The sequence below is a fragment of the Quercus suber genome, unplaced genomic scaffold (assembly GCF_002906115.3).
Source record: "Quercus suber isolate HL8 unplaced genomic scaffold, Cork oak 2.0 scaffold_200, whole genome shotgun sequence".
Taxonomy (NCBI): Eukaryota; Viridiplantae; Streptophyta; class Magnoliopsida; order Fagales; family Fagaceae; genus Quercus; species Quercus suber.
In genome coordinates this window covers 831,277-859,266 of record NW_027069658.1, presented here as the reverse complement: position 1 = coordinate 859,266, position 27,990 = coordinate 831,277, and the positions used below count along the sequence as shown (strand labels likewise).

Below are 27,990 nucleotides of genomic sequence, written 5' to 3'. Positions count from 1 at the left end.
AAAAAAAAAAAAAAAAAATCAATGGAGTTACCTTTCTTGTTTGAAAGTTAATAAGTTATATAGAAGTCAAAATATCACTTAAGTTTTTCTCTTTGGAGTGTGGGGTAAAGGATTAATTATGCCAAAAAAAATTCATCTATTCCACTCTTTTTTACTTTTGATGAATAAAAAAAGTATAATCAATTACGTAATTTGACACAAGAATTTTGTTTTGTGAATAAATTATGTAAATCCATAATATCAATTGTCATTATTTAGGCTAAGATTAAATGAAATTTCAAAAATCCATGAGCACCTATGAGAAATGGCCATTGAAAAAAATTACACAATAGAAAATTGTATCATTGCTATTGTGATTACTTTAATTATCGTCATCAACATTAACCATAACTCTGTTGTTAACAATATTGCATGTTTTGGGCCTTTTTTGTCATCTTGCCACATGTCGAGCTTTGGTTAAGGAGTTTTTGGACCCGAGCCCGTCAAAGGGAGTGAGGACTAGATTTCCTTCATTGTATGGTGCTCCAAGAAGGATACATTTTTTCCCTAAGTGAAAGTAGAACTTTACAAGTAAAAGATAATATTGGCTAAACAATAGACGAAAAATTACATAAATGACGTATAAGGTTGAACTTTATAAATGACTTACATAAATTGTTTGTGACAAACTCATAAGGTTGAAATGTTATATGAAAATTAATAATATAAGAAGAGCAATAATATAAGAGAAGTCATTTGCATAAATTGACAAGAGGATGCTTGAGAGTCTCAGCTGCTTAGGTGCAATTTGGCGCTAGTGCTACTAATGCATTGCTTGTGTGACTTTAATGTTTAGTGTACATCATTTAGTGAATTATGATGGAATTGTGGCTCACTATTGCTGCATCTTCAAGCTATAACAAACCATGGTTATAAACACAATGTGAATCAAAAGATATACGATAATCCATATTCACTTGTCGGGATAAATCGCTATGAATTAAATTAATATAACCCAAGCAATAGAGAAAGTAGAAATCCACAAAAGTGTCAATAAAATCAACCAACAAGAGCACACCAAGAGTTACTTGGAAAATCCTTAAGTGTAAAGGAAAAAATTACGGGGCAAATTCGATCAATCTACTATAATAGAAAATAGAAATAACAACACTCAAATTATATTCAGAGCCTGAGTTCACAATAAATTGGAAAAACATAATAATACCTCTAGGAACAAATACAACCTCACCACATTGCCCGGTAGCAAGATCTTCAACTCTAAATACTTCAACTCTTTGTAGTTCTACACCTAAAGAATCTTCTTAGAGAAACCCCCAATTTATCTTCCTTGTGTGTCTTGAATAAAATAATATTCACATTTTTTTCCTTTAGTGTTACACAAAAAACTATTCTTTTTCTTTCAGTCAGTTGCTCTGTGTGTGTTTCTCTCTCAATATGTGTTATTGAAACCACATACACAACTTTATCTAAACGAAGTAGCTGCCTGACACTCCTAATGATAATCCATATAGACTTATAATAGTAAAGAAGAATACGAGTGGTAGGAAGAGGAAATGTAGTTAGGGATGGGGAACACTTGATGTTTCACTAAAAATTGATAGGTCTATACTTCCATTGTTGTTATGGCATTTGTGAAGATTCATTTAACCTTAACACCGCCTCCTTCAATAATTGCCTTATAGGCCCACTTTATGGAGCAAGACTCTCACAAGCTTGAGAACCCTAAAAGCATCAGACCCATAGACTTGAATAACACTCGTTGGAATGGGTGCACCTTCACTGTCCATGGCTATTTTTATACTCTCCTTAGTGGCAATCATCTTGTGGGGGAGATGGAGCAGAAAAAGCTGCATCACATTGCAATTCACTGGGTATATCATTTAGGGAAATATGAAATCCGGATAGTAGAGTTGAGCAATCAGCTCGCAGTGAGCTACTATTTAGCTACGTGAATTCGGAAAGTTCTCTCCCAGAGCATCATCAACTTGGTTTGTCTGCTGCTTCCATTGAATCATGAACCTAATACATGCAGGAGTTTCACTCTTCGATTTCGTAGAGAATCCTCCTCTTAATTTCAAATTGATTAATTTCTTTAGTAAAATTAAATATTACAAATATTTAAAATGACAGCTTGTACAATATTAGATAAAATTATAAATGAGATAATAAGGTTTGGTGACTTGTTTGCAACCCGATATAGTTCTAAATTTTTTCGTCCTAATTTGGTAGTTTGAGGCTGATACTAGAGAACATATTACCAGACAAGAAAAGAAGTTGATGAACACGTTACGACCAACTTAATTCATAGCAAACCCAAAAAACGCCCAGTAGTGGCTTGATCTTATCAGGCTGATACGTTTGTCACCCTCACAAATATCACTTACGGATCCCCCACCGCCAGGGAGCAAGGTTCTTAAATATAGTTCGTCGAGGTTCCCTCCCGAAAAGGTGTTTTTGCAAGGAAAAGAGCATTCTTCTCACATAAATGGTGGATGTACTTAATCAATGAAGCCTACTATAATGTGTGAGGAAGTAACATTGCTAGTGAAATGTGGTTGAATTACTTGTCTATGCAATGTAGTAGCATGTAATCAGAACCGTAATAAGGAATATTAGTTTATTGAAACCAACAACGAATCACTACAGTTTCTAGAGATGAAAAAGACCCAAGTTTAATTTAATTAGTAAAGTCCAATTCACAAAGAAATCATCTTCCTCTAAATGTGGAGGTAACAATCCATAAAGACATGAGTAAATAGATACTAGAATAAACCAAGCATACATAGCTTAATAACTGGACATATAAAAGGGGAACTCAAATCACAAAATCATATCTACTCGTCGTACTCCTGGTATTGCTTGAGAACCTGAGCACAGCCAGACAATGCCTTCTCCTTCATGAAGCCCATTGCATTAGCAAAACGTTTTTGTGATGCAATCCCGTTGAGACCGGTGAGAATGACACGGGCACGGTCACGCCCTGGGGAAACTGTTGCACAGTCACTCTGGGGGCTGCTAACAAGCATAGCATCACAAAGCTGGTCCTGGTGGTCCTCATCAACCTCGATATTGTAGGTTCCAGTCGAGTCGGTTGTTGCCTCCTTGCTGTATACGAGTTCCATTGTGCTCTTGTTTTTGCATTCCACTCTGACCTTGGCACCTATGGATCAGATCAACAATTAAATGCGTTATACTACTACATAAATAAAAGAAAACCCAAAGCTAATATTTTGAGTCACTATCAATTCAAGGTGAACTGAACAAACTCCAATTCAAGATAAACACATATGGCTCAAATAGATCATGATAAATATCCAATTTGCTGTATCTCTTATAATCAACCATAGTTTATAACTTTTAAACAAACAAATCCACAGGTGTTGTGTGAAATTCCTATTATTATTATACTTTTAGACTAGGAAGCACAGACCCTTCATTCTTCATTCATTTTAGGGTGTCGTAGTAGTATTGTATCCGCTGTTTCATGTTATAATTTTTCAAAAATTGCTCGTACCTGTGCTTCCTAGCTTTTAAAGGAAACGAGAATTTCTATTCTTCAATTAAGGATGATCCATTGTTCAGGAAAATATAATAACTTCATTTAAAAATTAAAAAAAAGGGAACAAAATCTAGATGTTACGGAGTCGGTCCGCCACCCCCATATGAATTAGTTGACAAAGATCAATCATTTCTTGAGGACCAAAGTTTACTTTGACGCAGCATTACAATTTATTTATTATTTTTATCACTTTCATTGGTTTTGATTAAGTAATTATATTAACCAAATTTTAGTTTTTAGACAACTGAACTAGTATTTTTTTTTAAATAAAAAAAATTAAAAAATTAAAAATATTAGACAGGATTTTCAGTCTATGCCTAATTTAAACAATATATGGTGTCCAATTCTCTACCCCTAATCCAAACAATACCTTAATTCAACATCATTCAGAATCAGATCCAAACAAGACAAAACAAAACATCACAGAGACAGAGTCACATAATGCTAGTTAGTTTCATAGATCCGCTAAATAAAAGTCACAGATCTAGAAACGGTTACTACTAGATCCCTTTCTATCCCACTTGAAAATTGAAATCAACAACACCAGTTACATAAATATAAACCATAACTAACGCAACACATATAAAACTAAAACACAAGATGAGAAAACAACTTAAGTACCGGGAATGTAGGTGGTGGCCGAGGTTTCGAAACCGGCACGGCAGGTGTCACAGTACACGCGCCCTTGCACGTTGAATGGGTTGCTCATCGGTCGGCTGCCGATAGCCAAAGCTGGAAGCACACACAGAACAAAGAGCATAAACATTTTGGCCATTTTTGGTTTTTTCAGATTTCAGAGAGAGAGAAATAAATTTGTGAAATGGAAAAGTGTGTTTGCGAGTAGTGAGAAGTGTGTGAGAGAAGAAATGGGTGATAAAGAGGAGGACAGGCCTCTAGTGTGAAGTAAAGGAAAGCGCCGATAATTTTTTTTTGGGTGGCAATCAAAGCGCGTGAGCGGTGTTTCTCTGTGTACGCATGCAGGATAAGAAAAATGTACGTCTTCATCGCATGGTGCCACGTCATTTCATATGGGTTTGGTAGATTTGGGTGAGGACACGTGGCGGTTGTAATTGAAAGGTGGTGTGTAGAGGAGAAAACACGGGTCATGATAGTATGCAGCTGGCGGTGTCGGCGGTCACATGGGAGACACCGATTGTCTGTTACGCAACGAAAAGTAATGTGATCTGATCATCAGCAGCTGTATCAATTCCTGCCTAAATTGATGATTTAGATTTTAGCCGCGTCAAAAAATTGGCTGCGCTCCGCGGCAACATTAAATTGGTAAGTATTGGTATGTTCAAATTTCTGTTTAACCTTCTCAAAAAAAAAAATTTCTGTTTAAGGTAGTAACGTGTCTATTTAGTAAATGAGGTTTTTATTGATGTAAAAATATTAATCAGTAATTGGATAAAATATAGATTTTTCTTTTTTGGTAAAAGGATTGTACTTCCTTTGTTAATTAGCAGTAGTTGATCCTGTCATTATACATTTCCTCCCTTACTAGATTTTATCATTGTAATAAGTTCCTTATCTATATCTAAATTTAAAAACAATGCTACCTCCCCGCTGGTTTTAAAAACAAGTTTAGATCATCTTGCTAGCGCCTAGCGAGTAGCAACAACCAAAATACCATGCTTAGCAGCACAAATGCGGGGAAAAAAATTACAATTATACTTTTGAAAGTGCAATGACTACTGAGTTTATTTAAGACAGCTTAGCCCAATCAAGAGTTGGACCCAAACCCAAGCATTGGTTTTAGAGACCAGCCCGAACCAAAGAGAGGCCCGTTAGCTCCCTGTCCCATTCAAATAAGATAAGCAGTCACAAGGCCTACAATGCTATATGGAAAAATAAATAAGATGGTTGTGATCACGGTTGTTGGCTCTTTTGATTAATTGAATGGAGCAAAATAAGAATTATGAAAAAGGTAATAGCTGTTTTCGAATTCATTCATGGGGTTTAATATAAGCATTATATTTATGATGATGCCAAAAAAACTACCAGTAAGTCACACGGTCCTCACGCGCTCGTAACAAAACCTGCACAACAAAAAGAGAAGACCTTACAGAGAGCACTGGTGTGGTGCCGGCCAAATACCCTTCGAAGGTCAAGTTAGAACTTCTCACAACTTTAGAGTGCCAGAATTGGAGTGAAGTATGCATACCTTGGTTTGTGAGGGTACTGAGACTTTTATAGTAGAACAGGGTTGACATCTCTTTCTTGAGTTAGACGTCTTTTTCTTATAGGAATCCTTATAAGTGTATATTGAGGAATCCTTTTCTTGTAGGAGACTAACATTAAGCGTGAGGTACAAGATATTTCCTTATACACACATGCGTGGTGGCCAAGTCAAGATTACGTCAGAACCGTCAGTCTTGTGTATCTTTGTCAGCTCAGTGGCGTCAACTTTCCATCCTCCCTACATTGACCTCGTTAGCTTAAAGCCATAGACTCCCTATTGTTTTTACTTGTTGATGGACACAAGTAAAGTCGACGGGTTTGTTTGGAATGTCGCTCTATGCCTTCCCATATTTTACCTTTATCAGCTGCCCCTTACTTCATATCCTCGTCAGTTTAAACTGACGGGTTATGGAGTTGAACTTTTATTGATAATTTTCCCTTTTTGGTCAAGAGAGAGGGAAAATCATTTTTATGGGCAGTTCCTTGAGCAGTTTTTATTAAATGCTCGGATACGTGGCGCATTCCATGGCTCTACTTCTGAATGAAGGCGTCGCTTTGTCTTTTGTGCATATTTTTCCTTATATATACTTCGTTTCTTACCCTCATTTCTCTCATTTCAACCTTGTTAATCTTTTAGAGAGAGCTCGTTGCCTTGTGATTCTCATCCCTGTCTGCTTGCTGATCCGTCATTCTCATCATACCTACAACGCCGTCTCTTTTTCCTAAGGAGACTTTTACTTGTAAGTTTTTTTTTTTTTTTTCTTCTTTTTCATTTTGATTAATTGATTTAGTAGTGAGGCCGTCAATCTTAGGTTCTTAGAATGAATCTGTCGCTTGTAGGTAGTCAGATGTCTAAAGAAGCGTCGAGTAAGCAGTCGTTAGTCGGCGAAGGAGCAGGCTACGACGAGGTATTTGGTTCAGGTCATGAGCCTGAAAGCTCTTCCTGGTCGTCAAAAAGGGAAATGTCAACCCAATCTCCTGACGAGGAAGTTGGAGGTTATGGAGAGGAAGGTGAGGAAGAAATAGTAAGTGAGGAAGAACTAGTGAATGAAGAAGACGAAGTTGAGGAGGGAGAAGAGGTTAGTGATGGAGACAAATATGAAGGTGACGAGGAATCTTATGAAGGAACCTCAGGAAGTCTTGGAGGCAATTGCCCCTTCATCCTTCCCAAGGATTGGACCGTAAATAAATTTTTACCAAAGATGAGTGATAGGGTCTTAAGGAGTTACATACCCGTTACCAGATCCTAGACCACATCCCAATCCGTCTCCCTAGAAAAAACGAAAGATGCTACTCGGGGAGGACCGCAGACGTCGGCATTTACGATGCTATGTTTGCTGCAGGACTAAGATTACCATTGACGGCCTTGCACCGTCAACTGGTTGATTTCATGGGACTATCCATCAGTCAGATCGCTCCGAATGCTTGGAGGATCTTCATAAGTGCTGAGATCCCTTTGGGGTCGTTTGAGTGGTGGGAATCGTCAGCTTTCGCTGGACGAGTTCTTCTACTGCTACAGACCCCAGCACATCGTCTCTTCTCAAGGGATATACCATTTCGCTGCCCGGTAGGAGGACTTGAGACTTGTGTCCGATATGCCAGACTTTAATAGGAGCTGGAAAAGTAGATACTTTTTTATTCAGGGGATGGATTGGGTATGTTGTCCAGAAGAATGGGTTACAATGCCTCGTGGTTTTGACAATATCTGGGGAATAGTTAAAGACTCAGGTTTTAGCCTTGATAGCTTTTCACCTTGTCAGCATTTGCTTATATTATTTCATTCATTCTTGAAGTGCTTTAATGTCGTCATTTTGTTTCTCTTTTCAACCAGCGCTCATCCCCACATAACTGATGAGCAGAAGGAGTTCATTCGTCGAGTTCTAGACATCCCATTTGAGCAACGAAAGTGTAGGGACTTAATCACCCTTGACATTTTTCATTTGTACTATAGGGGCCTGGAGCCGATGGTTGAAGCTCGTAGATTGGACGAATACTCTCGTCATCGTAAGTAGACTTTCTACCATCCCCGTCAGTTCTATTCTTACCGTCTGCCTCTTTAACACATGACGGTTGTCTCCTACAGAAATGGAGGCAGCTAGGTAAAGGGTGAGGGCAGCTGCTGCTCATAAAAAGGAGAAAGAGAAGAAAACTAAGGTGGGGGAGTCTTGAGTGTCGTCTCCTTACCCACAAGGATTATGCTGTTGAGATGCTTGAGTCCATTATCAAAGATAAAGATCCAGATCCTTGTGTTGGCCCGACGATGGGGGAGCTGAGGAACTCAGGCCTTTTTGACCTTGCTCGGGTAAGTATTTTTCATTCCTTCTTTTACTTATTCATTTTCATGCTAGCCAGCTGATGGCTGCTTTGTCTTTGCAGGCACTGGTTCACATGAAAGCTTTACAAGTTAAGGGCGCTGCCAATGAGGGAGTGATTGCTTGTCAAGAAAGCATATCAAGAACTTGACGGACGAGTAAGCTTAGTAAAAGGAAGCTCTCCGCACCCTTAATAAGGAGGTGAAGGAGTTGAAAGAGAAATTGGAGGAGGAGGGTCGTCAGAGGAAAAAAGATCAGGAGGCCAAGGAGACAACAAAGAAGGAGTTGTCGGCTCTGCTGGGCCAAGTGGAGACGATTAAGGTTGACGTTGTAAAAGAGTTTAAGGAGTTGCAGGCATTCATTGATTCCTGCGCCGAATATTATGGTGTGGGGTTTGAGGATTTCCTTAAATAGGTTAAATCCAATTATCTTCACCTAGATTTGGTGAAGTTCTTAATGGATGACCCTTTGCCTACAACACCTGCAGGTAATGCTACTCCTGAAGATGCTGATGACGCCACCGAGTAGAAGCAGTGTACTCAAGATGATGACTTCATCCTTGCTCAGTCTGCCATGAATCCTCTCGTCATTCCTCTAACTCCATAGGCCAAACCTCTTGTTGCCGACGACCTTTTGACTCAAGATGCTCTAGATTAGACCAAGGGTGACGGGACCCCACAAGACCTTCCGGCCTTATGAACTTAGGATTTTTCTTTTCTTTTTATTATAATTGTAATCTAATTTCTGGATAATGCCCTTTCTATTTTATGGCTTCGTTTGTAAAAACTCTACCTTGTTTATGGTATATTCGTCACTTTTAACATATATGCGTTGCTCTTTATCTATATGCCCATTTTCTCGTGCTTGTATAATATGTTTTCATATGTTAGAGATGATCCCATTTGTCTTACACGATAGGCTCGTTCATCTAAGGACATCTACTTTGTAGACTTGATTTCGTTTCTTGGCTTTTTACTGAGCCCGTTAGCTTAGTTAGGTCCATCCACTTTATGGGACTTGTCCAATTTATGGATTGGCTAACAGACTTGTCCACTTTTGTGGACTTATTATTAAATTCGTCCACCTTGTTTAGTAATGGTAATTTTATGAAGCTGTTAGCTTTAATGACCTTGTTTACTTTATTAATCAATGGACTTCGTCCACTTTGTGGACCCATGTACCTGTCCACCTTGTAGACTTAAGTTTGTCCCTTTTGTGGGCTCATTATTGAACTCCTCCGCTTGTCGGACATAGTAAACTCGTCCACTTGGTGGACTTGATAATATTTCATCTTTCTGGATGGAGTCGTCCACTTTATGGATTTTAATAAATTTGTCCTCTTTGTGGACAATAATAATAAGCTCGTCCACTTTGTGGACTTTATAATATTTCATCCTTCTAGGATGAAGTCGTCCACTTTATGGACGTTAATAAATTCGTCTACTTTATGGACAATAATAATAAGCTCGTCCACTTTGTGGACTTAATAATATTTCATCCTTCTAGGATAACGTCGTCCATTTTATGGACAATTTTATGTAGACAAACACTTTAGCCATGTCTGAATAAACTCCTCTTATTATGATAAACCATGCATTTGTAGAAAAAGTAGTTTTTTAAAAAAAGAAGAAGACCTGCCCTTTGGGCTCTAAAAGAGTTAATGTAGCGAAACTAAAGTAAATAGAAAAACTGAGGAGTATAGCTAAAATTAACTAAGGTAAACTGGAAACAAAGGGGTGCTTCTTTTCCTGCCATCCTTTCTACTGGTAGTACTTCCGTAGGTGCTCGGCATTCCATGGATGGTGTAATTTTCGTTCGTCCAGCATCTCCAGGTGGTAGGTGCCTTTCCTTTGCCATGACATGATTCGGTAGGGTCCTTCCTAGTTGGGGCCAAGCTTCCCCTGGGTAGGGTTTCTAGCGGTGCCCATGACCTTTTGTAGAACAAGATCTCCAATCTGAAAATCTCTATGTCAGACCCGGGAATTGTAGTACTTGGCCATGCAGTCTTGGTACCGTGCGAGTCTTTGTTCTGCCGTTGCCCTGACTTTGTCAACTATATGGAGCTGTAGATGCATAGCCTCGTCATTCTTGTGTTTGTCATGATTGTCCACCTGTAGCTTATGAGTTTAACCTTGGCTGGAATGACTGCTTCGCTCCCATATGTTAGCCGAAATGGTGTCTCTCATGTAGGAGTTCTTGCTGTTGTCCTGTACGCCCATAGTATGCTTGGCAACTCTTCAGGCCATATACCCTTTGCCCCCTCGAGCCGAGTTTTGATAATTTTGAGCAAGGATCGGTTCGTGACTTCAACTTGTCCATTAGTTTGAGGGTGGGCGGGGGAGGAGTAATGATTTCTGATCCCTAACTGAGAGCAAAAGTCCCAGAAAGAGTTGTTGTCAAATTGTTTCTCGTTGTCTAAAACTAAGACTTTAAGGATCCTAAAACTGCATACGATGGACCTCCAAATGAAGCTTCACACATTCTTCTCCGTAATGGTGGCTAAGGCTTTAGCTTCCACCCATTTTGTGAAGTAGTCTATATCCACTATCAGGAACTTTAGCTGTCGTGCCGCTATTGGAAATGGTCACATAATGTCTAATCCTCACTGAGTGAATGGCCATGGGGTTGTCATTAGGGTCAATTTTTTGGACGGCAGTCAGATGATATTACTGAACCTTTGACACTTATCGCAGGTTTTGACATAAGTCTTAGCATCCTTCTACATGGTGGGCTAGTAGTACCCCGCTTGAACGAGTTTGTGTACCAATAGCCGCGATCCTAAATGGTTTTTGCAGACCCTTTCGTGTACTTCTCTCATGACATAGTTTGCTTCTTCAGGACTCAAACACCTTAGGTATAGGCAGGAGAAGTCTCTCTTGTAAAAGATGTCCTTTATCAAGAAAAATCACGTTGCTTGGACCTTCAGCTTTCTTGCGGCCTCCCTTTCATCTGGTAAGATGCCATTTTTTAAGTAAGAGACTAATGTTGTGGTCCAGTTGCTTTCAAAGTCTAACTCTTGCATATTGACAGAATCTATTAGTGGAGAAAGCTAAACAAAAGAGAGCACATTTTCAATGGTGGTCATATGTTTTGCTGAAGCAGCTTTAGCAAGGCGGTTGGCTTGCTCGTTCTCTCTTACGGGGATTTGGATGATTTTGGCCTTCAGCTCGTCTACTCTCTTTCTTACTTGGTCAAGGTATCTTTTCATTCTTTTGCCTTTGCACTCATAATCCCCATTCACCTAGTTGGTGACGACCTGAGAGTCGCAGTAAAGAACCACGCTTACGGCTCTTACTACTTTGGTGAGGTCAAGTCTTACCACTAAAGCTTCGTACTTTGCTTTATTGTTGATGGTAGGGAAGTCAAGGCAAACCATACATTCAATCTTGTCTCCTTCAGGAGAAAGGAGCACAACACCTACTCTGCCGGCTTGCCTATTGGACGACCCGTCTGTATATATATTCCATTAAGGGCATTCATCTGCCCCCTTATCTTTTCCGTTGGTGAATTCTGCTATGAAGTTAGTGACGACCTATCCCTTCATAGCGGTACTCGAATAGTACTTAATGTCAAACTCACTTAGCTTTATTGCCTATAGTGATAATTGACTAGCAACTTTGGGGTTGCTCATTGCTTGTTGTAAAGGTTTGTCGGTTAGGACGATCACCATGTGGGCTTGAAAGTACGGTTTGAGTTTGCGAGCTGTTGTAACTAAAGCGAAAGAGAGCTTTTCCATGGGCGGATACCTTTCCTTTGCACCACGAAATGCCTGGCTGGCATAGTATACAGGCTTTTGAACCTTGTCTTCTTTTTTGACCAAGGCCACACTGACGACTACCGGGGAGACGGGTAAATAAAGGAAGAGCTCTTCCCCCGGTTGTGAAGGACTTAGCAGCAGTAGAAAAGAGAGGTAAGCCTTCAGATCCTCGAATGCTTGTTGACACTCGGTAGTCCACTCGAAAGACTTCTTCAGTGTGCGAAAGGAGGGTAAACATTTATCCGTCACCCTGGATATGAATTTGTTGAAGGCGGCTACTTTCTCGTTTAAACTCTACACTTCTTTCACATTCTTTTGGGGGGGGGGGGGCGGGCGCTATCTCTACTATGGCTCTGATCTTGTCCGAGTTGGCCTCGATACCTCTTTGAGACATCATAAAACCAAGGAATTTTTCCGCTGTCACTCCAAATGCGCACTTACTTGGATTGAGCTTCATGTTGTAAGAACGAAGGGTGTTGAAAGTTTCCTCGAGATCCTTCAAATGGTCCTCCTCTCTTCGGCTTTTCACCAACATGTCATCAACGTAGACTTGAATATTCCTTCCGATTTGGTTCACAAACATCTTGTTCATGAGCCTTTGGTATGTCACGCCTGCGTTCTTAAGGCCAAACGGCATCACTTTGTATTAGAATAGACCTTGGTTGGTAACGAATGAGGTCTTCTTCTGGTCCACTTCATCCATCTGGATTTGATTATAACTTGAAAAGGCGTCCATGAAGCTCAGCAATTGGTGTTGAGCTGTAGAGTCTACTAGTACGTTGACTCTAAGGAGAGGGTAGCTATCCTTGGGGCATGCTTTGTTCAGGTCCGTAAAGTCTACGCACGTCCTCCATTTCTTGTTGGCTTTCTTAACCATTACCACGTTTGCTAGCCAATCGAGGTAGTACACTTCCCTAATGAAGACTGCCTCTTGTAGCTTGTCAACTTCTTCTACTATTGCTTGGTCTCGTTCTTGGGCGAACACCTATTTCTTCTGATGGACAGGTGGAAAAGAGGGTGACACATTCAGCCTGTGTACCATGACTAAAGGATCGATTCTTGGCATGTCCTCATGACTCTAGGCAAACACGTCCTGGTTTTCTTTGAGGAAAGCTACGAGTGTTTGGCGAATCGTCGGGCTGGCGAGAGTGCTCATCCTCGTGGTTTTATTTAATTTGGAGTTGTCGAGGGGTATCTCCTTGAGCCTCTCTATGGGTTTCGTTCCCGTCCATTGTTCTTCTATGCTTATCGTCTGTAGACGGTCATCCATCTCCAACATCGCAATATAGCATTTGCACATAGCTATTTGGCCCCCTCGCAATTCCCCTACTCCATACTCAGTGGGGAATTTGATCATCAGGTGGTAGGTCAAAGTTACGGCCTTCCATGAGTTAAGGGTAGGTCGTCCTATGATGGTGTTGTAGGCCGAGGAGCAATCGACAACCAGAAATGTAATATCCCTAGTGATTTGATGAGGATAATCTTCAATTGTGACAGACAATGTGACTGCGCCGAGGGGGTATACTTTTGTTCCTCCAAACCAACAAGTGGAGTGTTGGTTGGAACTAGACATTCTCTATTGATTCGCATCTGTTGGAACGTTGGGTAGTAAAGAATGTCTGCGAAGCTCCCATTGTCAACTAAGACTCGTTATGTGTTATACTCCTACCTGGATGCTAACGACGAGCGCATCATCATACGGGTGGTGAAGACATCGAGCATTTTCTTTCGAGAAACCAATAATGGGGTTGTTGACCCGCAGCATCTTTGGGACGACGCCCGTTAGTTGAACGTTTTGAACCATTCTGAGATAAGTCTTTTTGAGCCTTTTTGGACAAGCCAGTGGTTACTATGCCTCCTACGATCATCCTTATGTCTCCTAAGGGTGGTCTGGGATGCTCGTTGTCCTATTGGGGAGTGTGCTCTTAAGGAGGCGGATCTGCTATTTCCTTGCTAACGAACTTCTGTAACTTTCCTTGCCTGATTAGGGCTTCGATTCACTATTTTAAGTCGTAGCAATCAGTTGTGTCATGACCATGATCACGGTGGAAATGGCAGTATTTGTCTCTAGACCGTTTGTTGGGATCTCCCTTCAGCTTTCTGGGGAAGGTTAAGGCTCCCTCATTGTGAGAGACCGCGCCCTCGGACCCTTTTTTTAGAATGTTGGGCCAAACCCACGTGAATGGGTGGAGTCGTGTTATTGCCTCTCAAAATGGAGGTTCGACTAGTTATATTTTCCCCTTTAGATTAAGAGTTTTAGAATGGAGTCGTCACTTATTTAATTATTGGAAAAATAAGAAAACCATAATTGAAAAATTCCTCATTTTATTAATTTGAAATTGAATTTACATTGAACATAGGAAATTACATGGCTTTGGTCCTAGATACAATCTAAGATAAAGTACATGACTTTGTTTCCTAGTTATAATCTAGAAATTGAAAATTACAAGGATAAGCATTTGATCTACTAACCCTTGATCTAAGTTCGGAGGCTATATTACAAGGTGGGAAGGTGTTAGGCACCTACCTTGCCTGGTGAAACCGGTCTTTTAGACTATGGTGGCCAACAATCATATCATATTATCCAGTATGTCAATCAATTTACATGTTGAATTTAATGTGTGTGCATGTGATAAACCCTAATTCAATTGATTAAACATTGCATTTGGATTGAAAAATAAAATTCTAGTAAAAGTGTGTGGATGGTGATAACCTAGATTTAAGGATTTGAAAGAATTATGAAACAAACATGTTTTTCATATTTTTGATGAAAATTTAAGATCAAAACTAGTGATATGCATGAACATGTGATGAACAACCAAGAACATGTAAAGAACGCATAAGAAAATTTAAGAACATTCAAACATATTCAAGAGAATTTAAATAATCACTATCGTGCTTTAATCCTAAATTCTCATAATGGCAACACAATAAACAAGTTAGGGAAATGTATTATACCTTCATGCAAGATCCATACGGTGGAGGAGGAGATTCTTGGTGGAGGTCCTAAGGGTGAAGGAAAAAAGAAGAACTAGGAGAGGGAGAGTGAGTCTCACTCAATACCTTGAGTCTCAGGAAGACTAAGATATGACAAGATTACTCAATTTCACTAGAACTCAAGAGAAGAGAGGAGAGGAGAGGGGAGGGGATTTTTTGTGTCTTGAAATGAAAGAGGGGGAGAGTTTATATAGTAGTGGTGGAGGAAATATGATTGGAAGGCTATTTAATGAGAGTTGACAAAGAATTATGAATCTAGACCTCATTTTAGCCTTGGAAAAAATCTGGTGTATTAAATGGAAAGATTGGTGGGAGTAAGGAGTAAGCCAAAATTCGGTTTTCCTGTAGCTGCTGTAACAGCTTATAGAACCAATTTTGAAAAATCATATCTGACTCAATTCTAATCGGAATTGCCTCGTTCTTATGCTCAAATTGAAGCCCCAGATGTCTATTTTCTAAAAAAATTAACCTCATTCACAGATTCAAAATATTCTGAGAGATATTAATGAAATTGTAAGCAGAGGTCATTTGTTAGAAAATGGTTTCAGCACAATTAACATTAATAGGTTCCAAATTAGCTCCCAATTAACATTAAATGGCTCAAATCACTCCCATTTCAGACTTAATTGGTTCGAAATTTACTCTAATTAAAAGATAATTACACAAATTACTCATTGAATAATTAATGTTTAATTATCTAATTAATTAGGTGTATGCAACCTTACCATAAAATGTAGTCCTAACCAATCAAATTATAACACATCATCGATCTCAAATTGATTACACCTATAACCAATTAAAATCAATTGTTCATAATCACATATAGTCGGACTCAATTTGTGATAGTACATCTTAGCCATTAAAACTTGATTTGATGATAACTTTCAATCTGGTGGTCCGATTAGGGCTTATGACTTGTCGATTTGATCGTTACAACATCAATATCATTTTGGTGAAATGAGTCCAATGATCTAATGGCTAGAATCAAGATGCATATTTCCAAAGTGAAAGTACCCTTTTACCCTCCATGTGAGGTTAAATGCAGGTTGCAAAATGGGGTGTCAACACTCATCCTTGATTTGCATTAGGACTTGGTCGATTGGGGCAGTCAGTGGAGTGAAGCTGGTGAATCTTTCCATAGGGGGCTTAGAGCACCTGTCATCCCTTCGTTCTACAGTTCTTGCCATCTTCCGCCATCTGTCATGTCGCGTATCTTCTTGTCTTTCTCTCTTCTTGGGTTTCTCCTCTTGAGCCAGAAGTGCGTCTCCGGCATTCATGTATTTGGTTGCCTTGTAAAGCATATCTGATATAGTCTTTGGGTCGTTCTTATACAATGAAAATAGGAACTTACCCTTCTATAGCCCATTTGTGAAAGCAACTACAAGTATCTTGTCATCGGCTTTATCGATTGAAAGTGTCTCTTTGTTAAAGCGCACTATATAAGACCTCAGCGTCTCATCTTCCCGTTGCCTAATGTTCATCAAGCATGCAGTAGACTTTTTGTACCTGTGTCCCTCGATGAAGTACAAAGCAAATTGGGCGCTTAGCTCCTTGAAAGTACTAATGGAGTTAGGCGTTAACCTGCTAAACCAAATTCTTGCGGGACCCTTCAGCGTGGTAGGAAAGGCCCTACACATGATCTCATCAGCTACTTCTTGAAGGTGCATTAGGGTCTTGAAGGATTCCAAGTGATCTAAGGGGTCTTTGGCTTCATCATAGCTTTCTATTTGCAGCATGCGAAACTTCGATGGAAGGGGGAAGGAGTTGACGGGCGTGGTGAACGATGAATCGGTTCGGTGGACCAGGTTGTCGAGGTCATTAGACACCTGTCCTCTGAGGGCGTTCATCATAAGGTCCATTCGTTCCTTCATCATCTGGATCTATGCGGCTATGTGAGGAGGAGTCGTATCTAAGCCGAAGGGTCGGTTGATATCCTATCACTCTTGTTTGCTTAGGGCATTGCTGCCTTCCAACCCCTTTTAGTTACTTTTTTCAGTGTTGGTTCCTTTTTGGTCTTCTTTTTGGGGTGTTCAATGTTGCGTTTTTTTGGCGCAACTGTTCTTCCAGGTCATGGTTTTACTTGGTAAGGCGTTCCATGGTAGCGGCGAAAGTTTGAACCTGTCTCTTTAAGGCAGTCATGGGTGGTTCGTCTCTTTGAATGTCGTTGGTGGTTGCCATTGAGCGAGTGAGCACCATGCAACTTTTTGTTTGGGAGGCGATGGTATGGCTTACAAATTGCAGGTTCCCACAGACGGTGCCAATTGATGATGCCAAAAAAATCACTAATAAGTCACATGGTCCTCACGCGCTTGTAACAAAACCTGCATAACAAAAAGAGAAGACCTTACAGAGAGCATCGGTGTAGTGCTGGCCAAATACCCTTCGAAAGTCAAGTTAGAACTTCTCACAACTTTAGAGTGCCAGAGCTGGGGTGAATTATGTGTACCTTGGTTTGTGGGTGTATTGGGACTTTTATAGTAGTAGAAGGTTGACATCTCTTCTTTGGGTTAGAAGTCTTTTCCTTATAGGAATCCTTATAAGTGTATATTGTGGAATCCTTTCCTTGTAGGAGACTAACACTGAGCGTGGGGTATAAGATATTTCCTTATACACACATGCAAGGTGGTCAAGTCAAGATTATGTCAGAACCGTCAATCTCGTGTATCTCTGTCAACTTAGTGGTGTCAATCTTGTGTATCTCATTTGGCTTGTATTGCCAAGCCCAAGTCAACATAAGTTGATAGAATTCCATTTGTAATAGGAATCTCATTAGCCGACTTAACATATTTATCTATATGTATGTGATTAGGTGCTGCAAAGTTAATTAAGTAGAGTAATTCATAAAAACCTAACAGCAGCCGCATAAGAAGAAGAATATTGTTTTCTTGTCTTATGGATGAGAGAGAGTTAGGGTGTATTGGGATTTGGGTTTCTTGAGAGTGTTCTTGTGCACTATTGTATCTCCTTATTTTATAGTGAAATTTTTCTGTCGTTGCCGTGAAGGTAGGCAGTTTGCCAAACCACATAAATTCTTGTGTTCTTTGTGTGTGCTTGTTATTTGATTTCTGCTTATTTACTATTATTGATTTGAGTCCTGGGGTGCTATCTGCACAACGAGTGATATTAGAGCCAGGTTAGGATTCAATCCTTTGAATATAGTAAAGATATCAAGCACAAAGTATGATGTAGAGAAGTTTTGTGGTAAGGGAAAATTTTCTCTTTGGCAAAGGCGGAAGAAGGATCTCCTAATTCAACAAGGAGTTCATAAGGCCTTACTTGGGAATGAGAATAAATCGGAAACAATGAAGGATGTAGAATGGGTAGAGATGGATGAGAAAGCAGCTAGCATTATTCGTCTCAACCTAGGTGATGAGGTCATTCACAACATCCTAGAAGCAAAGACCGCAAATGAGGTTTGGGAAAAACTAGAAGGTCTTTAAATGAGAAAGAATTCGACGAACAAGTTGTACATGAAGAAGCAAATGTATAGTTTGCATATGAAGAAGAGTTTATATCTGTTGGAGCATCTTAACATGTTTAACATGTTAAACACCCAACTATCAAGTTTTGGGGTGAATTATGAGGACGAAGATAAAGCGTTACTCTTATTAGCATTGCTTCCTATTTTTTTTTTTTTTTATCATCTAGTGACTACATTGATGTACAAGAAAGAGACTATAGTACTTGAGGAGGTGACTAGTGCTTTCTTGTCACACATAAAGATGAAGCAAGATGACGATAGTTCTCAAGTTGATGGACTTATTGTAAAGTCTAAGTCAAGTAATAGGGGTAGAAGTAGATTAAGAGGATAGAACTCCAATAGGAACAAATCATAGTCTAAATCATGTACAAAGAAAGAAGTAGAGTGCTATTATTGTCACAAGAAAGGGCACTACAAGAATCAGTGTCAAGAGTTAAAAGAGCATTTAGAGGAGAAGAAGAATGGAAAGAAGCGCCTAGAATCAGCTAGTGTTGTTGAAGAAACATTAGATGACAGTGAAGTTGGTGCAGATTTGCTTTCAGTTTCATTAGGTTACAATGTTCTATTAGAATCTTGGGTTTTAGATTCAGCATGCTCATATCATATGACTCTAAAGAAAGATTGGTCTGACAAGTATAAGCCTTACAACGGTGGTATGGTCCAAATGGGTAATGATGCTACATGTCCAGTTATTGGGATTGGAACCATGAAGATCAAGATGTTTGATGGAGTTGTTAGAGTTCTTAGTAATGTCAGACATGTTCCAGATCTTAGAAAGAATTTAATTTCTTTAGGAGTATTGGATGATTTGGGCTATTCATACTCATCAAAGGGTGGAATTATGAAGATTACCAAAGGTGCTTTGATGGTGATGAAGGGACAGAAAGTAAGCACGCTTTACAGATTGATTGGGAACACAGTTGTAGGAAGAGTTATAGTCACCACTCCGGTGGAGTCTAGCACTGACGACACAAAATTATGGCATATGTGACTTGGCCAAATTGGTGAACGTGGTATGTTAAAGTTGCACAAGAGAAATTTTTTGAAAGGGGTAAAGACATGCAAGCTAGACTTCTGCAAGTATTGTGTGTATGGGAAGCAGCATAGAGTCAGTTTTAAGACAGGCTCTCATACAAGTAAGGGTATTCTTAACTACATTCATTCAGATGTTTGGGGTCTAGTATCAGTTTCTTCTCATAGTGGTGCTCAGTATTTTGTCAGTTTCATTGATGATTACTCTAGAATGGTATGAATTTATTTTATGAAGCATAAGTCTGATGTGTTTGACATATTTAAAAAGTGGAAAGCACAGGTTAAGAATTAGACTGACAAGAAAATAAAATACCTTAGAACAGATAATGGACTAGAGTATAGAGATAAAGAGTTCATTAGATTTTGTGAATTAGAAGACATTACTCTTCACTTCACAGTTAAAGGAACTCTATAGCAGAATGGGGTTGCAGAGAGAATGAATAGAACCTTAGCAGAAGAGCCAGATGCATGAGATTCAATGCAGGGTTGCCTAAGGTGTTTTGGGCAGAGATAGTTAACACAACGAGCTTCATTAGTAATAGATTTTCATCATCAGCCATAGATTTCAAGATTCCAGAAGAGGTTTGGTCAGGTAGACCAGTTGATTATTCGAGTCTAAAAATCTTTGGTTGTCTAGCTTATGTGCATGTGCAGAGTGGAGAGTGTTCTAAATTGGATTCGAAGTTAAGAAAATGCGTATTTCTTGGTTTTAAAAAAGGTGTTAAAGGCTACAGGTTTTGGGATCTAATCTCAAAGAAAACAGTGATTAGCAGAGATGTCATATTTGATGAAGCCTTTATGTTGAAACAGAATGAAGCAAAGACATGTGATGGTAGTTCAGAAGAGAAATTAACTATTGAGGTGGAGTTTGACGAGAATAGTTCACCCAGTGATAAGGGTGATGTTGAGATTGATCCACAACAGCAACAAGAAGAGCTTTATTCAATTGCTAAAGGTAGAGAGAAGCGGGTTCACAAAACACTACAGAGATATGGCTTTGAAGATATGGTTAGCTTTGCTCTCATAACTAGTAGTGGAGATCCATTGTCTTACAGGGATGTAAAAGAGATGGGGTTACTACAGAAGAATAAGATTTGGGAATCCTCTAGTATGTTGACAAAGCCAGTTCCAACAGACAAGTTCAAGCACTGCTTGGACTTGATTGGTGTTTGCAGCTTGTGAGCCCTTAAGGGCTAAGGTGGAGGTGATGGAAGAGTTTGCTCGTGTAGCTCGATCAATTCAAGCCAAGGTGGAGATTTGTTGATGTGGGCCGTGTGGCTTGTATTGCCAAGCCTAAGTCAACATAAGTTGATAGAATTCCATTTGTAATAGAAATCTCATTAGCCGACTTAATATATGTATCTATATATATGTGATTAGGTGTGGCAAAGTTAATTGAGTAGAGTAATTCCTAAAAACCTAGCAGTAGCCACATAAGAAGAAGAATAGTGTTTTCTTGTCTTGGGGGTGAGAGAGAGTTAGAGTGTATTGGGATTTGGGTTTCTTGAGAGTGTTCTTGTGCACTATTGTATTTCCATATTTTATAATGAAATTTCTCCGTCGTCGCCGTGGAGGTAGGCAGTTTGCCGAACCACATAAATTCTTATGTTTTTTGTATGTGCTTGTTATTTGATTTCCGCTTATTTACTGTTATTAATTTGAGTCCTGAGGTGCTATTTACACATCAATATATTTGAAAGAAAGTTTTTCTTCTTTATTAGAAAATTAACATTCCTTATTAACCACAAAATATATTTCTTATGCACCAAAAATATATGTATGAAAACCGCTTATATATAACCAGCATTGCAAGAGTGTAGTTTAACAACAATACTACCTCCCCAAGGGTTTTAAAAACAAATTAGTGCAATGGATGCTAAGTTTACCTTAATGGAGCTTAGCCCAATCAAGAGTTGGACCCAACCCAACCATTGGTTTTTAGAATATAGACTTGGTGATCAGCCCCACCCAAAAAGAGGCCCGTTAGCCCCCTGCCCCATTCAATTAGGATAAAGCAGCCACAAGGCCCACAATGCTACGTGGATAAATAAAAATTAAGGTAAAATACTATTTTAATTCGTAAATTTTAATAAAGTTTGTTTTTTATCCTTAAATTTAATTTTTTTAATCCCTAAACTTTGTTAATTAAGAGTTTTTTCAATAGTTTAGAGACAAAAATAGAGATGAAAAAAGAATTTTTTTCAATAATTTAAAGATGAAAACAAAATTTTAGTAAAATTTAAGGACATAAATAAATTATTTTTAATCGTTTAGGGATGAAAGATGAATATTTTTAATAGTTTAGAGACAAAAAATGAACTTGTTAAAGTTTAAGGATGAAAAACAAACTTTTAGTAGAATTTAGAGATCAAAATAGTATTTTATCCTTAAAAAATAAATAAGATGGTTATGAGCACAGATCTTCTAGCTGAAGTTAAAATATTGCTTAGACCAAGTGTGAAATGTAACATAAATGAGCTTTAAAAATTGACTAACATGGTCAAGACTCGTGAGCTTTGTAACTCATTGACGTTAATTGATCTTGGTCAAAAGAAATAGGTTTAAATCTCTCTTCCCCACTTGTTAACAATTTTTAATTTGACATTGATTGATCTTCTTTGCTTAGAGAACTAGTTTAAAATTTGTTACGAGTGGGTGAATGGGTTAGCATTGTAGTCTCCCCCAGTTGTTAACAATTTTTAATTTAAAAAAACTGACCAAGATAAGATTGACGATTTTTGCTAAAAACAACACATACACCCATTTTGTCAACGCAACTTTGTTTGTTTGTATTTTTTTTTTTTTTGTTTGTTTATGAAGATTACAACATACAACACATCCAAAAGGCCCAATCAACCTTTAGGGCCTAGAATGCAATCAAGAAACCAATACAAGCACCCACTTCATCTCGATACTGACTTCAACTTGCACGTAGGTCACACGGGCTCTTACATTAGTTGTTTGTGATTCGTTTGTATCACCGTTGGATAAAAATTCATCATGGTAAAAATGCTTATTTAAACAATCTCAAAATTTGCAATGTTGTGTATCAAATATATGCATTTATGATGACGATCGCTCCCTAAAAAGAGTAACGGTATAAACACAACAATTTTCCTAATTTTTTTACATTAATTGAGTTAATAAGCTTTTAGATTTTTTATCTCGATCTACTATTAACATCATTTTTTTCATTTACTATTAACAATTGCAATCTAGTCGGTTGTGAGATATTTTGTTTCGATGGCTTTAGGGTTATTGTAAAAGTTGAAGCGAATAATGGGCAAAGTAGTAAACGTGCCATAGGAACATGGGTGTGTTGCCATGTCCCGGAAGAAACAAAGATGGTTTAGGTATGCAAGACCCAATTGGAACTCTTGGAAGTGCATTAGATAAGTGCACCACATTAGGCTGCATTTACTGGACACTGACCCGACCAACCATTTAGGTTTGGAGTAGATGATCACGGATGGCCTCATCATGTTGCGACATTTTTTAGCCTTCCAATTTTCCCCTCCCTCTTTTTTGTCAGAGGTAGGTTTGTGTTCTCTGGAATGTGTTGTATTTGCCATATTTCGGAATAAAATGTCATTTTGTTTACACTTATTTACACCTTCTATTGTCGTTTATTGTTACTAAAATTTAAAAATCTATTCACTTTGTTCTTTAGGTAAAATATAGGGAATGATCCTTGATTCCGTGCTTACTCTCCTTTGAAAGAGGGGCAACAAATCCAAACTTTCGAATATAATCATAATGCAATTAATGGTCTACACGATGGTTGTAGAAGAAAATATGACATCTTTTTCATTAAAAAAAAAGATAAGAAAAAAAGAAAGATATTTTGTATCTTCTTTTTTTCGTTTGTCATATAATATTTGTTTAATTTAAAGAAGTTTCAGAAATTCTATCTCACAGGATGAGATAGAGAGAAGACTTCTATATCTTATATAAACTCAATTACAGAGTGTTTGTGGTCCATTTTAAGGACTTGTACAGGGCGGCTACAATCAAGTAAATAGACAACAAATATGGAATACTGCATCTTAGCTTTCTTAGAATTGATAGAGTGATTCCCCTAAAAAAAAGAATTGATAGAGTGATATGCACCTCTATTTAATAATTCTAGAATCATGGAGGAGCCTTTTCTACTACAGCTGCAATTACAGTGCATGATTTGCTGGTCTGCTCATTGCTAGAATTATTGCTAGGGATCATGCTCTATGGGTGTAATTCTAGAGAAATTATTATTTATACTCGGAGGACTGTTGATGTGGTCCTCCCTGACTAATTAGATGATGCCATCTATGCAAATGTATGTGTTAACTTCCTAATCAGCACAAGAAATAAAAAATAAAAATTACCAGATAATGTTACATTTGCATAAATAACGATATTTTATTGGTTGAGAGGTCAGAGAAGACTATGTCACCAATCCTCCCGATGGACGACATAATTTCTCGTAATTCTACCATTGTTACCGCAAAAGAACAACTACCATGTGCATGTAGTATGAAATAGGTTAAAAAGATGGTCCAGAAAATTGAAATTATTGCACAGTTCGTTGATTCAGAGCAATCACCGTCTAGGACATGCACTAGCTCATCACCGAATAATATAAGTATATAAATCTTTAAATGCTTCGCGTGATCGATTGCTAGATGCTTGCCTATTGTCAATTGTCAAAGGTCATTATGGACTGCTATTCAACCCTTCTAGTTCAGTCTTAATTTTTTGCCAATCTACGACCTTTGCAGTTTGCACCAAGTCAATTGTGAGGCAAAAGGGACCAAAAATTAAAAAAAGAAAAAAGGATTTCGGTACATCATTTGATTCTATGTCAAACGAGTATTCAACTAATAAATATTTACAAGATCTACAAAGTGTTAATTTGAGGCAAAAAGTCCAGTCAAGAAAAAGTTTTTCCAAACAATGCCACATACAAAATTTTTTATAATACGTTTCATAACAGTTGAGTTAACACATTTTTTATAGTTTTCATCTCATCTCAGCATACTATTGATATATATATTTTTTTACCTACCAGTCTACCACTAGTAATAGTGTCAAATTTTTTGTCTATTTTTATTTTGTGTTTGTAGACTTTATCAGTTTATCGATCTTAAAAAAAAAACCGATCTAGCTATTAGGTTGGGCTAAAACTCTGGCCAAACAAAGAACTTACTCTTGATGCCCTTACATGGCAGGTGCTAATAACTTAATGTTTTTCAAGGACTAGTCATCCTTTATCTTATTTATTATTTAGAAAAAAAAAACATAGAAGACTCTTTCAATCTTCAAAGGCTATTCAAAATTCAAAGAGGTTTTAGTATTGCTTCCTAGTGGAATCCCCTCGTTTTGATTAAACCAATAGATTCAAATAAGAATTTTTTTTTTTTTTTTTTGGCAAGTTCTTTCAATGAATCAATATGAATAGTAGAATGATACGTCGATTTGTCTAGTCATTCTCAATCAAGAATTCCTTTTTTTTAATTTGCGCAATTGGCACGTGAGGTTTATCTTAATCTTTATTTTAAACAAGTGCACTTGGGTTGTCTCCACTAATGACATAACATGATAGCCATCTCCCCAATGGGGGCAGCGAGTGAATTAAAAGCCACTAGCATTCGTGGGTGGTCAATTTCAACCATCTGTGTTCGATCTAAAGCCTGAATGTTATGTTTTGTTTGTGGGCTTTATGTTATGTTAGGTTCATAAGCATTTCTATACTTGCTTATTTGAAGTTTACAATATTTTTACTTCCTTAGAAGTCGTTGTCCTTCTGGACAATTTCTTAGCCCTTTTAGGCTCCTAGAAAAGTGAGTTGCTTGTTTTATTGAGTTGTTGAATTTATGGATGTCGGGGAGATAATACCGGGGAGAGACTATCATGAAGGTAAAATTTGCTGAATAGTACCATTTTAGAAATTTTTTTTGGTGAATAGCATGCTGCTGAAGTTAATTAGTTAAGTAGATTGTTTTTGAAACTTGAATTTTAGCCTAAACTCGAGTTTAAAAAATAGTCTACTTAATTAATTAACTGCATCTGTGTGTTACTTTCCTAATTTTTTTCTAAAAACATGCTATTTGGCAAATTTTGCCCTATCATGAAGTTGATATAACTTATTAAGGAGAAAACACATTAAGGAGACTTCAATTAAGTAGTTAATATAATGGGTCATGTTAACATATGCCCTTAGGGCAATTGTTAATAAACCATTTGAGGAAAATTTTTATACCACTATTATGAGGAATTGAAAAAACAATCAAAACATTAATTGCTTTTTTTTTTTTTTTTTTTTCTTTTCCCATTAAAATTTTCTTATAATGATTCATTAACAATTGCCCTAAGAGCACCCTTTAACATTTCCCTAATATAATAAATAGAAATACTATTTAACTCAAAAATTTAAGCCTATGAGTTTGTGCATAACTACTCTTGTTTTTATTATTCTAAGTGAGATTTCATTCATACATGTATAACTAGCAATAGAGTTTGACTAAATCAATTCCTTCTAGGTTATGATCCAACGAATGGAATGGCTTTTAACCAGGAATGCAACCAGCTTTATACCCCTAATCTATACCAATTTTAGGGTAGATTGCAAATTACACCTCTGAAGCTTGGGGTTGACTGGGTTTTACACCCTAGAGTTTCGAAAACTTGATTTTACACCCTAAAGTTTGGTTCTCTTAGCAATTCACCCCTATAGTTAATTTTAGCTGTTAAGTGACATATCATCATGCTAATATGTTTTATTTTTGACAAATTAGTCTTAAAACTACATCGTTTTAGTGATGGCTAAGCAAAGAGCTAGCATGCATCAAAACTACGTAGTTTCAAGGCTAAACTTAAAACAAAACCCTTCCCCCAAAATGGCACAGTTTCAGACAAAATCCTAAAATCTAAAAACAAAACTTCACATGACAAAAAGCTCAGTTCCCACAAACTAAAACCTCACGAGTCACAAACCAATCATCTCGGCGGCACCAGTAGAGAAGGCTCCAACCCAAACCTCTCTTGCTCCGCTTCACGTATGAAATACTTGAATTATTTATTTATTTATTTATTTTTTATATTACCCAGTTTCTTGGCTGTGAAACCGAGCTTAAGCTTGTCAAGTGCATGGTGCTTAAATTGTATTCTCTTTTATTAAGTGTGAGTTTGGCATTGATGAAAGTTGCCAGCCTATTTTTGCTACTATTCATGGGCTTCATTGCACTTTTTGGTATTATTTATGGGTCCTACTGTACTATTTCAGCTAACTTTTATCTTTATCTACAGTACTTTTAGCAAAAAATTTTCACTTTTAGCAAAATAAACAGATCCCAAACAGACCCTAAGTATAAATAATTACTATGACTACGACATAATAGGCTTGATCCATAGGTAATTAAAAGTCCCAACTTGGATTAATGGTATAGAAGATATTGAGTATATCAGTGTTGGTGCTTGATTTGGCCCTACCTTGGAATCAAAGGAAAAGGTTGTTTTTGCCAACCCTCCTGATTGTTGTAGCACACCTAAGAATAATGTATTCTCAGTTTGAACTATCAATATCATGTTCCGCCATTTCATTCTATGGAGGTTCACATGTGGAGATTCACTGCTCAGTTCAAGTTTTTGTCTGGGTTCAAACATGAAATAGAGCAAGAGAGGTTTGGGTCTGGGTTCACCACAGTAGGAGCCCTCTTCGCTGGTGCTGCCGGGATGATTGGTTCGTGACTCGTGAGGTTTTACTTTGTGGGAATTGAGTTTTTTGTCGTGTGAGGTTTTGTTTTTAGATTTTAGGATTTTGGCTATAACTATGCCATTTAGGGGGAGGCTTTCGTTTTAAGTTAGCCTTGAAACTAAGTAGTTTTGATGCATGCCAACTTTTTGCTTGGTCATCACTTAAACGACATAGTTTTGAGGCTGATTTGTCAAAAATAAAACACATCAGCTTGATCTTGTTTCACTTAACAGTAGAAATTAACTGTGGAAGGTGAATTGTTAACGAAACTAAACTTCAGGATGTAAAATCAAGTTTTCGAAACTTTGGGGTGTAAAATTCAGTCAACTCCAAACTTCAAGGGTGTAAAATCCAATCAACCCCAAACTTTAAGGGTGTAAAATAAAATAGTATTATTTTATTTTATGGTAAATATTTTCTCATACTATTTTTTAACACACTCATATATATAATATACACAATTGCATGTGTTGATGTATATATTTTAAAACATAGTGATGTCCATGTTTAAAATGTGAAAAATAGAAGTGTATATAGAAAATGTGAAATAAGTTAGGTGAGGGAATAGTTAGAGCATTCTTATCAAAGGTGCTAAAAATGCTAAATGCTATTTTTTAGCATTTTTAGCACCTTAAATGATAAAAGCACACCTACATCAAATATGCTAAATCTTAAAAATTTTAGCATAAAGCTACAGTGGAATCTCACCTTTGACACCCTATTGTAGCAAGATGCTAGAGTTTTTTAATATTTCTTTTTTCTTTTTCTCTCTCTCACTCTTTCATGTTTCGTGCCTTCCTTCTCCACCCCCCTCCCTTTCTTTCTCTTTCTCATTCTTAGACCCCTGCTTTTCTCTCTCTCTCTCTCTCTCAGACCACCATACACTCGTTTTCACCTTCTAGAGTACCACCTCCACTGCAAATTGAAGCTCTCTGACGG

The 27,990-nt window shown here is 37.8% G+C and overlaps 1 protein-coding gene across 1 annotated transcript; it reads right to left on the bottom strand.

The window, feature by feature from the left end:
• Positions 1–2,646: 2,646 nt before the first annotated feature.
• On the bottom strand, positions 2,647–4,454 carry LOC112038048 (protein DOWNSTREAM OF FLC). Its single transcript, XM_024070857.2, has 2 exons — positions 4,181–4,454; positions 2,647–3,160 (listed from the first exon to the last, which is right to left on the bottom strand). The coding sequence occupies exons 1-2, from the start codon at positions 4,332–4,334 to the stop codon at positions 2,835–2,837; spliced, it is 480 nt and encodes a 159-aa protein (XP_023926625.1). The 5' UTR covers positions 4,335–4,454; the 3' UTR covers positions 2,647–2,834.
• Between the last annotated feature and the right edge of the window lie 23,536 nt (positions 4,455–27,990).

What these genes read in the sequence shown, in the direction of transcription:
- LOC112038048 (XM_024070857.2), bottom strand. Translation starts at nt 4,334, where the DNA reads ATGGCCAAAATGTTTATGCTCTTTGTTCTGTGTGTGCTTCCAGCTTTG. An exon ending in GGCCACCACCTACATTCCCG is followed by an intron (nt 3,161 to 4,180) that starts GTACTTAAGTTG and finishes TCTGATCCATAG; the next exon opens with GTGCCAAGGTCAGAGTGGAA.